This window comes from Simochromis diagramma, unplaced genomic scaffold (assembly GCF_900408965.1).
Source record: "Simochromis diagramma unplaced genomic scaffold, fSimDia1.1 OVJJ01000486.1, whole genome shotgun sequence".
NCBI lineage: Eukaryota > Metazoa > Chordata > Actinopteri > Cichliformes > Cichlidae > Simochromis > Simochromis diagramma.
Genome location: NW_024387047.1, coordinates 3,459,587 through 3,472,145, shown reverse-complemented (window position 1 = coordinate 3,472,145; position 12,559 = coordinate 3,459,587). Strand labels below are relative to the sequence as shown.

Genomic DNA, 12,559 nt, shown 5'->3' with positions numbered 1-12,559 from the left:
TAATGAGAAAGTGGCCACTTTCATGAGTAAATCATATAAGCCTTATATGATTCACTATATGAAGTAGGCCACATCTTATGCAAGTCTTTTATGTTTTTACTATTTTTTTTCCATACGTCTGACAGCTAAAGCTTAACTGAAGCTGGCTCACTCAACAGGACAAAGATCCTGAGCACGGCAGTAGGTCTACAACAGAATGGCTCAAAAACAAAAGGGTCAATGTCTTGCTATAGTAAGGTCCAGACCTCAAATTCAACTCGATTGACATGCTGTAGTGGGATTTTACACTAGATTTTAATGTAGAAGTCACTTAAAATGTGAATGTCCAAGTCAAAGAGAGTGAGCGAGACAACAGAAGATTTAGCCGTTTTGTGTCAGTAGGAGTTGTGTCCTGGTTCAAGTCATTCAGAGCTCTTGCTGCTGCATCATTCAAATGCAAATTCAATTCATCAATTTAAGAAATCATCCATCCATCCATTTTCTTAACTGCTTATCCAATTCATGGTCGCGGAGGGGCCTGGAGCTTATCTCAACTGTCAGTCCATAAGAGGAGCGGTACACCCTGGACAGGCCACCAGTCCATAACACGGCTATTTGAGCAATCGTTTTAATTTAGCAATTTTTAAAGTATAGACCAACCTCCATATCCCCCATTTGTTATGGATCATTGCCCTCCTAGAGGATTTATTTTCTTTATTGCTACATTTACTGTATTCATGCACAACTGAATTGGATTCAAATCCACACTAAAAATAAAACAAAATAAAACACGCAGATATTCTCAAACACGTACTGTCTGTTTGTATAGTCACTTCATTATCCCTTTCTCAAAGCAACTGGTTTTAAAAGAGGTGCATGACTGAACTTCAAAGACTTGTATGACAGACTATCTTGAGGTATATTTCATGATATTTTTGCATCATTAAATTATTGGAGTCACACCACAGGCTAAGAGAAGTAGTTCTGCACGTGAAACTCAGTTTAATGACATGATACCCGTGCAGTTGCACTACTGTGTCATCATGCAATAAAAACCGCTAAAGAAAGCAGGGTCTTGTTGGGCAGTGTATAACATGCTGTGTTAGTTTTGCACTTTATGTCTGGGCTGTTGTGCTCCTCCTACCAGGGTTAAAGAACCAGGAGTCCATCAAACAGACAGCCCTGACCCCAACACAGGAAGCACCTGATCTCCTAAGGAAGCCGCGTGCACTCTTCCGTTCCCCCTCATTTGCAGGCAGCACCCGACCTGTATCACCGGAGGGATGAGAGCTTGTTGCTGGAATGTATGGTGTAAACATCTGCAAACCATCAGGCAGGAGCCGTTGGAGAGAGAAACAAATTTGTCCTCAGTGACAAATTTTTATAAAAACAATGAGGGGATAATCTCATTTTAAGCATACTTTTGATTCCATGTTTGAATTTTATTATATTCCAGGTCATCATTTTTCTTGATAGCAAGAATGTGGTATCAGGTGCTGAGAGATAGTCAGGTACTTGGATGTACATTGCTGGAAAACATTCCTTTACAAACTGTAGCCATGTGAAAACAGCAATCATCAAATGACATTTAAAATATGACTCTCAGAGCACTACACAAGTTAATGGATAAGGTACTGTAAGATAGAGTTGTACTGTGGACAAGTGTATGGAGCCAAGCATGCCTGAGAGCAGGACTTTATCATTGTAATTCCATGATGGATGCTTTAGGGCCTAAAAGCAGTGCCTCCTGTCTTGCCACTGGATTCCACTCATGGCTCTTTGTCCACTGACTATGCAGAATTACTCTGTAATTGGTTTGGCTTGTTCTACGTAAATGAAAAACACATACAGTTAGGATTACATAGAATTTCTCCAGAATGTCTGCATTGCAGTGTCTGGATGCAACTGCAAAAATGCAAACTGTAGGGTAGAGATATGTATTCTGCACATGGGCTACATTAGTTTTTTTTTTCCTTCTGCAAACTATTTGACATCGTGCATACAGTGCATCCCAATGTAATGCCCCTTTGCATTATATATACACATACACACACAGACATACACCAGCACTAAACAATGATTTTTCTCATTCCAGTGCAATATCCCCTGTGCGAGCCAGATGTAAGGAGAAGAGGAGGATGATTCTATCACATATGAGATACAATTCCCCTGTGGACAGCAGCACGGAGCAGGGAGATAGAGGAACGGAGGGAAGACAGAGGGAGGCAGGGGGAGGTTGCCTGTCTGTAACCAGGAAAGAAAAAGAAAGCAAAGACTCATGGATTTTTCTTCGCTGTTGCTAACAGCTTCCAGTCAGTAAAGAGAGCATTTTTATCTGCTTAAAGAACTCACTTTGATGCCCCCACTGCTGATAGACAACATATCTGTCCTAATCTTTTAGCCTTTAAACTCATATTTGGTCTTTAAAAGTCCACCGTGCATGCCAAAATGACTTTTCCACAAATTTAGCAAGCTCCCCAGACAAAATCTCCAACAGCATGCAGTGCAATCAGTTTTCTCTGTGTAGACATTTTTGCACTTTGCAGTTGCAGTTACACTATAGCCTTCAACCACTGGCTTCTACAGAGTGAATAGCAGGTTTTTCTGAAGGTCCTTTGGCATCAGCGTGTGAGTCAGGGAAAACAATAGAGCATTTATGATTATCTGAGGAAAAGAGAAACGAGCAAATCTTGGAGCTCCTTCCTCCTTTTAGGGATACCGATGCCGGATTTACAGATGAACGAGCGTTGCCTAACAGGCCAAAGACCACACAAAAACACCTTTATGAGACAATCTTTGCCTGCAATTTTCTGTCGAGCAAATTTGCACTAAATCACTGGCTCATGTTAAGCTTGTCAAACAGTTCACAGTAGGTGGAGAGATAACAGCGGAGGGGGAAACCTATCATCCAAATAGCTCTACTTAATCATGTTTTCATGGGTAAAACACTTGAAAATGCAGCTTTCATGACATTAGAGGTTCTTGTTATGAGAAGTCACCAAAAGCAGACCTGAAAATGTAAAGCTGTCAGACAGCCAAATTAAAAATATGATGACAATGTTAGTTTTTTTTCTCATTATCAGAATAAGCTGAAATTCTTATAAGACTGCCCTTATTATCTGAAAATCAACTAATTCTTATATATTGATATTTATTTATTCATTCAGTCATCACAGACTACACAGAATGTGCAAAACAATTAATATAGGAACCACTGAACATGTGTATAGATGCCTGGCCTATGTTCTTATCATTAAAGCTACTTTCCAAGTAGAAAATGAAATAACAGCAACAAGAAACAGACAGCAGCAACAATATTATCACAAGGAACCCACCAAAATATATTTTAGCATTCTTTTAAAGACCAAAACCATTTTTATATTGATGTCAACATCATTCCACAGTTTAACCCCAACAACTGAAATATGTCTTTGTTTAGTCTTTCGCTTTGCTTTTTTCCCTCAAATCGTATTTACTCTCCTGTAGTGAAAAGAAACTTTATACAAAGTTTGAGAGTAACTTTTTTCTTTAGATTTTGCTTTAAACATCGTTTAAAGTAAACCAAATTATTACATTTCACAATATGGGACTTTCGAAACAGTGGCTCAGTGACCTACATTGCTTTTTCTTTGTAACATATGCATCGTTTATGAAGACCCAATAAGACTAAAAGTGGACCTCAAATCAGAATAGCAGAGTGCAATCTGGATTGTAGAGGGTAAAGAAAATGTTACCTTTATTTGTGTAGCATTATTTAAGCAAACTTGTTTCACTTCAGTGTCTCCACATCTGTTTTGTTGCCCTTTCTGGTCTTTATTTCACAGTGTGTGCAGGCAGACGTGGAAAGGAGCGGGCAGGGGAGACCAGCAACACAGCAGTAGTCTGTCATCATGGCGATGGGCTCAACAGCATAGCATGGCCACTCAGAGTATTTACAATGCTTGAGTGAACGTTTGTAACCGCTTTGATTGCAGTGTACAGAACATTTCTGGTTGTAAATTTGAAGGTAGGAGGAGGTTTCTTTGGTGCTCCAGCGCCACATCCAAGTGCCCTTTGTTATGTGGTACAATGCACTTTTGTTCATTTGCAAGTACTAAAAAGATATGATAACTCTCGTCCATAAAAAACTGAGCTATATGCTGTCACTGCTTTGTCGTTATAATTATCAACAATGAAATTGTGTCCCGCTGACAAAAATAATACGTTTCACACATTTTCTCCCTGTAAACATCTGTCAGACAGTCAATTACAAAACTCAGAGACCTGCTGGCTTTCATTCTGGCCTGAGACTGAAAAACTCATTTACGCCTGGGATGACAGGTGGACTCAATTAATTTAGAAATTTACAAAAGTGCTAATTAAATTGAGCATTATTTGGGGACTGTTGGATATCATTTTGCGGGGACAAATTCAGTGCTACAACTAATGTGGGAAACTGCTGACTCACAGTTTTATTTGCGTTAAATAAAACATTGCTGCACTCTCCAGTTACTTGGAAAATGAAGTACACTTAGAATTTATATAATATTTTGCTTCACTTTCTTAAGTTATGAAAAAAGACGCAAAATTTTGAGTCACGTAGTACAACAATTTGACAATGTCAAGTGTTTGAATGAAACATCATAATCATACAGCCATAATTTGCAGTGTTATGTCACTTCGGCCATAAAACTTAACTTCACTGCAGATTCTTTGTCTCAGCATCTGTGTTCTATCTGCTAAAATATGCGTAACGCTAGTAATAAAATAAATTTATGTGTGTTTAAATATAAATACCTTATTATTACTCTAAAGTGGTTCTATATTAATTTCTATTTTCATAACTTTATTCTTGGACTCAATAATAGTAGCTCCTTAAAAGTTCAAACTAATTCTTTTTTACCCTTTACTGGGCCGTAGTGTCCCATTAGCCTGTCCTCTGTCAGAAACAAGACATTTAGATATTTATTTCTTTTTTTTTATATATCTTTGTGGGGTTTTTTTTTAGTTCCTCTCACTGTAAAGTTGTAAATGTTTTAAGTCAACTTTTAGCCAAAGCTGTGTGCATGAGATGGCCATATTAAAGACAAGCCATCATTTTCATCATAGATATCCAAGAGTAGAAAAAAAAACTATACGAATTGGGGCAGAGTGAGGTGCTGCAAACAGAAATGACCACAAACCACATGGCGTTAATGTCTCAGCAGTTTTGAGCGTGTGACAATTCTGAGGTTCCAGCCACACAGGCCTAGAGACTGGTCAATGACCATCTGGGATCTGCCAGTACCAAGGGAAAAATGTCCATTCCCCAACTGGTTGGTGAGTGGTTTCTGGATGTTGACAGAAAAGATTGCTAAAAATAAAGTTCTAGCGAGTTGTTAGTGACCTCCAGTCTCCACTCACTCACAGATTAGCAAAAAATCTGTATTCCCAACCAGTTAAAAAAATACTTCCTTGTGGTTGCTTTGGTTCTGACAATCACAGGCTAACTTGTCTACAAACACTCGCTAGCTATTCTTGTGAAACTGTGAAAAGTGCAACACAAACTGGAAACATTGTGCCTAGTGGGGCAAACTTTCTCCATTTCCAACTTGCACCATACTTTCTCAGGTTTTACTACATCTTAGCCAGTAGTTTGTGAGTGTTTGCAGTCAAGTTGGCATCTTTCATGCAAACTACAGTCAACCACCGCAAGCTGCCAGCAAATAAAACATTCAAGGGGGGGAAGTTGGTTTAGCATTCTCTTTGCAATCAATTTCACCTAGTGATTTCCAGCAACCTCCAGGGACCACTGCAACCAGTCAGATAATGTGCAAATTTCCCTTGCAACCAGTTGTTGTCCATCCTTTCATCCATCCATCCATCCATCTCTTCCAGTTATCCTTATAAGGGTCATGAGGGGCTGGAGCCTATACCAGCTACCAGTGGCTGTATCATGTCAAATACATCATGAAAGAAACTGCAACAGAGCAGTCTGTAGTCTGAGGTTTTGGCTCACGGGGATTACTTGTAAATACAATTATCTCATTATGTGAAATTTTGGCCATGTTTAATATGACCTATATAAATAACAGGTTAGTGTTTAGTGTCATTTTATTTTGCAAGCTAAAAGCTTTCAACAGTCAAGTTCTTTTGTTCTAAATAGCCCCGACATTTAAACCAGTTTTAGGAGACAGTAAATGCCGGCCACCACCATTAGCTAAATCCTTACCACATTTGAGCTGCGGTTCGCGTAGGTTGCGAAACTCCAGGCCGTGGAGGTGGGTAGGGAAAACGCAGACCGTGTCATTGCCGATCTTTACGGAGTTGCTTTTAGCCCAGATGAGCAGCCACTTCAGCTGACAGTCACAGAACAAAGTCTCAGCGCTGAAGTGCCTGGTGAGAATACAGCATACTGTAACAAGCCATGCGCCTGTGTTTGGACTTTATTCATCTAACACGTATTTGATGTCATAACAGGAAAAACTGGTCTAGTTGCTGAGTGCATGTATTATGGTCACTCATTGGCAAGACTTCCAACCTACTGTGTGTGCTGCATAGCTATTATTAATGTCATTTTCTTCCTATGACAAGCCAAAATAACTGCAGTGAAAACAGCCAATAACTGACTTTTACCACTGCATCCATGCTCTAAACTACAACAAACAAGTGAAACGTAGAAAACTGAATGGATCAGGCCATTATACTGTACACTTGTATGTTTCTCTTACAGTACTCTGAGAGCAGCTAGGTGTGTGAAGAGTCCCATGGTCAGAGTGGAGAAGATGTTCCCAGATAAATTCCTGTTTGTGGGAAAAACACACAGAGAGAAACAGATCACTCCTCACATACAAAAAGGCTTTACTACTGTGTTTTTTTTCACACATTACTGAAGCCATATCAAACATATCCTCTACAGATTTGGTGAATACAAAGCATAAAGAGATGCAAGACATGTTTCCAATTTTAGGGGATTACTCACAATTTCGAGAGGTTACCCAGATCGAGAAACATTTCAGGGGAAAGGCAGCCAATCCTGTTGTTGGACAGATCCCTATATGAACAAAAAGACAAAGAGAAAAATGCTTCTGTTCATATGGTGAATTTTGCTGATATTATTGTGCAGAACGAGTTGGAACAGGAGCTAACTGGAAAGCAATATGTCTGTTTTCATGGCTGCTTGAACAGAGAAGTTAAACAGCTGTAAAGCCTATTCAACTTCCTGGAATATTTGTCCTGACCTTTTACTCGTCGCATAACCATTTTTGGCACACAGAGCACGAAATGCACAAACATGTGCAAACGCATTGGGCTTCCATGTGCGAGTGGCTGAGCGCTGTCGCGTCCGTGGCTCCGTGCCCTCACACTCTGTAATTAAAGAGCTGCTTTGCTGGAGCAGCTGTGGGAAAATAAGCAGAGCACTCGAATAATCACCAGTTGGGGAGCACTTAAATTAGCACTCCGCTGCACTCCGAGCCTTGCGCACACGCGCCCCGAATCAGCGCGGCTAACTCACTGTTTGCATCCCTGCCAGCCCAGATCCCACTAACTATCAGGCTGCAATCATGTCACTCACTCCCTAAGCCTATATGTAGAAAGGATGAGGGTAATCATTGAGAGAATTACCCAAAGAGAAGAAATCAACGAAAACCACAAACAAAGGAAAGCTAACCTTTAATACTGCATTTTCTTTTTGAATATTTGCCTTCCAATTAAGTCTGTAAAACATTTGAAATGTTGCTGTAACTTTAACAGAAGCATAACTTTAATCGAAAATTGGAAAGAAGAATTCATTTGATGTAAGCATAGTGCCATTTTTAACTTAGTAAGGCAGTAACATTCAAAGTTTTTAAAATTGCTATGTAATTTTTATACACAGAACATTTACTTGCAGGCAATAAAATACACCCTGGTGACTATATATAGTCTTACTTACAGGCATTGTAAAAAGAAAATACTCCTTCTGACTAAGTACGCTCCATGATTCAGTAGCTTCAGTAGCAGTAACCACTTTTAGCAGCAACAATATGAAGTCATTCTGTTTGACTTTCAGTCTCTCACACTGTTGTGGAGGAAATTTTGGCCCACTTTTCATTAACAATGTTGCTTCAGTTTGCAGGCCATGATTTATGCATGGCTTTCTTAAGGTCATGACACTGCACGTCAAGGTTGAGGATGTATGGGTTCTGACCGGGCCATTGCAAAACCTTGAATCTTTGCTTTTTCAGCCATTCTGGTGTAGATTTGCTGGTGTGCAGTGCTTTAGCTGTCATATAGATGACCTCACATTTGACTCCAGAAAACTTTGGAATTCAGAGGAATTTGTGGTTGACTCAAAGACTGCAAGGTGCCCGCCGAGGTCCTGTGGCTGCAAAACAAGCCCAAATCATCACCCCTCCACTACTGTGCTTGACATTTGGTATGTGGTGCTTGTGCTGATATGTACATTTGGTATGTGGTACTGTGGTATTGCGGTTTGTGGCCAAAAATCTCCACTTTGGTCTTATCTGTCCAAACGACATTGTTCCAGAAGTCTTGTGGTTTGTTCAGATGCAACTTTGCAAACCTAAGTCGTGTTGTTATGTTCTTTTTTAAAGAGAAGACGCTTCCTCTTGCCAGCCCTTCCAAACAAGTCAGACTTGTTCAGTCCTTTTGAATGAATGAATTTTAGCATATAGCATGCTAACTGAGGTCTGTAGAGTCTCAGATGTACTTGGAAATGGCCTGACGGGCAGTAACAACTGCTTCTTTCAGATCATTACTGATGTCCTTTCTCCTTGGCATTGTGTTAACACACCTTCAGCACACTGCATTTATACAGGTGCTCACACTTGCTGGTAAGGAAGCAGTAAGGGTGTTATGTCATGTGTTGTTGATGATCTGAGGTTGCATTTTTCAGACCTGGTAAGGTCCTAAAGCCAGACAGTGGCAGTTAGCATGCCAGCAGAGTGCCGGGGCTCACAAGCTCAGTCAATCCCGTAATCCTCATCCTCATCTCAAGGGGTTGCAGCAGTCCAATTGAGAGTGTTCCAATGGTAGATACTGTTAGCAAACTGTAACTACACTATCCTGTGAAGCTGACTGCTTTCGGAGTCAGTTTGCTAACTTGCAGCTATTCTGTTCTTCCCATAACTCTGTGTCCTGAGTTAGCTTTGCTCAGGCACAGAAGGTTTGTGAATGTCTAAAACTGTACTGCAGGCCTTTTGCCTAAGTTAAACACTTCAGTCCACTCTTCAACTCTGTACTTTAAAACACTCTTTCTCGTTGTCTCTAAAGCCAAAGGACTCTCCCCGCATCCCCTGGAGAAGGCTATTACAAGGCTTCATCATACTTACAGTCTCCTCAGTGCTAGCAGACCACGGAAAGCCCCAGGCTCCACTGTACTTATCAAATTATTCTTCAGGTCCCTGGAGAAAAGAGACACAGAAAAAGAGTCAGATAGGAGTCTATCTCTCTATCTATCTACGGATGTTTAGGGATTATTTCTGAGATTCAATTTGCTTGGTTTAAAGAAATCTGACCATATAAGCCAGCACCATCCTGCAAAACATGTTTCTTTCACAATGTGCACACAGCAGAGTCCAGTTCACCTTATAATAACGTGCTTGCAGTTAGAACTGAAGCAAAGAATTGTGTTTTTAAAGCTTTCAAGAAGAACTAAACAGCCAAGGAATTTAAAATGGAAAAAAAAAACTAAATTAAATATTTGCGCTATTTGTAAATTTCTATTAGATTTACTATTTTACATTGACATCTAATTGAGACAGTATTTGTGGGTTAACTAGCACCTGTTAGCTGGATGACACAGACAATTTCCTGCATGCTGGAGACCCAGACCACATCCAGCCAAGAGACAAAAACACACATGTTGCGGTTACAGCCAAGGACTTCTAATCCACCCCCTCTGCCTACCCCAAAACCTCGGACGATGCTAAAATTGGATTCCAGAAAAATCTCCTCTCCGGTTGTCTCAGATGGCCAAAGAAAACTTCCTGAAATTGTGTCCCTGGTTTCCTTTGACTCTGAACTGTATGTCCAGTGTGATGAGAATGAGATGAAGGGTAGTGCCTTTTTCCAAATGTGAGCAACAACAAAGCTCAACTAAAACTTTAGCAAATTATCTGTCAGGTCAACTCAGGGTCAGCCAGAAGAAACAAAATAAAACCAAAAGGACACAATAATCATCCCAAAGTGAAAATAGAATTAACGCTTCAGCTCTTCTATTTGACATATGGGACAGTTTTTGAGCAAAAAGCTCAGAATGGATTTGCAAGATTTATAGGAGCCATTCAATAATGCAGATTTCCCCTTAGAGGTTGAAGGCGTTGATGGCTATATCCCTACTGTTGGTGGACTTCAAAGAAAACCTTTGGTTGTGGCTGTTTTACAGTAACTGGTGTTAATTCAGTTGATTTAAAGCATTAGTTAGTCATACTGATACAAGCCATCATTAGCAGCAGAAAAATGAGTCTCGTTTAGGGTTAATGATCTGTGTCTTGTTGTTTGGTCCATGCTAAAAAACACTCCCACACACAAACCACACACACACACGCCTGGTCTGTACTCTTAAGACTTTGTAACAAGTTCTCCAAGCGGACTTTCATCCAAACTATGTGTTATATGCAAAAATATATGCTCTTCATCATATATGAGTGATCATGTCACATGTCATCATCTGAGCATGCCAGCTTTGTATGCCCTCTACTCACTAATGAGACTTTGTATGGACATCCTCCAGGATTTGTTATTCACACAGGAAGGGGCTACCACGCTCTAGGAAGAATACTGAAGTTCCTTTCCTGACTGACTAACCTCCTAGTCCAACAGGGTCAGCCAACGGCTAGCTCTCATCTCCGCTCTCATCCAAAGTTATCTTTGATTATGTATGATAGTCTACAAAAGAGCTGGTGCAGGCCTGAGGTCAAAAGGTCATCCACTGCGCCTGTAGCACCTCCTTTTATCCCGAACAGTCATGTAGCTCACTGCTCTACTGCCTCTGAATTTGCTGAACGTTCAAAATGTTCCACCTTATCAACTGAGTGCCCTACCAAAGGGCAGAGATCACTGCTGTGTGTGTGAGTCTACGCACAGTAAATGTGTTGCTTTGCAAGTGTTATTGGAAAATGTCAAATCCCACAAAGGACCTCACAAAGCAGGTTTGGAGTGGAGGAAGATTTTATGAGAGAAATCCCTTATAATCCCAACACTGATTAAATATACATAGTATCATATACCATCTTACCACAATAAATACTCTTATGCCACTGGATCGAATCTCACTGTAAAAACTGCATATTTCAGAGAGATATTTCTAATTCATAGTGTTAAACACAAAAATGCTCTTTAAATCATGCTTATATCAATTATATACTTCTGAGGGTAATCTTATTGCATTTGGATTCAGCTTGACAGCATTATGACTTTTCAAGTGTCTAATTTTCTAGTCCAGTGGTGCACTTTGGTCTTCTTATGGTATTGTCACTAAAACTAAATACGACATTACCACCTGCATAGTTTCTCAATTAACCTGGCATGGGTCAGTCATCACTTGATGATGTGGACTAGGTAAAAGTTTTGCCTGTTCTCACCAGCTACCTAACTGGCTAATAGGTGCAAAACATTCCTGCTGTTATTTTAATGACCCATCAACTTACTGAATGAAATTATACTTGTTACCTCCACCAAGGAGGTAATGTTTTTAGTAGCATGTTTGTATGTCCGTCTGTGCGAGCATGTCATTATATGTAAACAGGATCACTCAAAAAGTTTCAAATGAATTCTGATGAAATTTGACAAAAATGACAAAAAGCATTAAAACTTAGAAACTATGAGTATTACAAGTGTGGTGTATATGGTCAACACATAGAAAGTACCATATAAAGATTAAAAATATCACGTCACATTTGACCTCTGACCTCTCCTTCAATGTCAGCAGGTTGATCTGATGGTCAACGTGATAATAATCCTACATAAAGCTTTATCAAAACTATGCTTATTACTGCCATTGTTTGTACTGACAACATTTAGGAAATGATACTGGCATGTGTGCAAGTGGATGATGGATGACGGACATGGATGACTGTCATAAATGGTCACTACCTAGATATTCATTTTAGTCAGGATATAACACATTTTTATGATCGAGAAAAAATTATTTTCCTGACTCCTGTCTTGGACCCGAATTTGAGAACCAGTGTCATAAATTTTAAAAGTAAAAAAGAATTGCATTTAAATTTTAATTCTTTTAATTTAAATTAAAACAATTAGAGGCAGAGCCTTCAGTGTTTATGCCTTTATGATATAGCTTATAGATAGGGCTGGATCAGGTGACCCTGACCCTTCCCTTAGGCTGCTGGGGGCTTCCCATGAGTAAGGATGGGTACCGGTATCCGGTGCCATCTGTCATAAACGGTAGTAACCAGACCGAAGAGCAGCGCACATTTCGGTGCTTTTTTTTCCTGAGCTGTGATACACTTTAGATTCTAGCCAATCATTTTACGTTTCCGAGGATAGTAGGCGGGTCCAGGTACGTACGTTCTTTTAGAGCAGAGCTACAGATTAAAAATGCCCAAGGCGAAGCGGTCAAAAGTCTGGCTGTACTTCACAGTGAAATATGCAAACT

At 39.9% G+C, this 12,559-nt stretch overlaps 1 protein-coding gene across 2 annotated transcripts in view; it reads right to left on the bottom strand.

Annotated features, from left to right (window-relative positions):
- The window catches only part of LOC120741650 (adhesion G protein-coupled receptor A3), a 174,752-nt gene that overhangs the window by 126,643 nt on the left and 35,550 nt on the right, over nt 1–12,559 (bottom strand). For both annotated transcript variants that reach the window (XM_040044624.1, XM_040044625.1), the window contains exons 3-6: nt 9,273–9,344; nt 6,920–6,991; nt 6,669–6,740; nt 6,170–6,333 (exon numbers count right to left, since the gene is read on the bottom strand). In XM_040044624.1, coding sequence (XP_039900558.1) covers nt 6,170–6,333; nt 6,669–6,740; nt 6,920–6,991; nt 9,273–9,344 — 380 coding nt within the window. The remainder of the gene's footprint in view (nt 1–6,169; nt 6,334–6,668; nt 6,741–6,919; nt 6,992–9,272; nt 9,345–12,559) is intronic.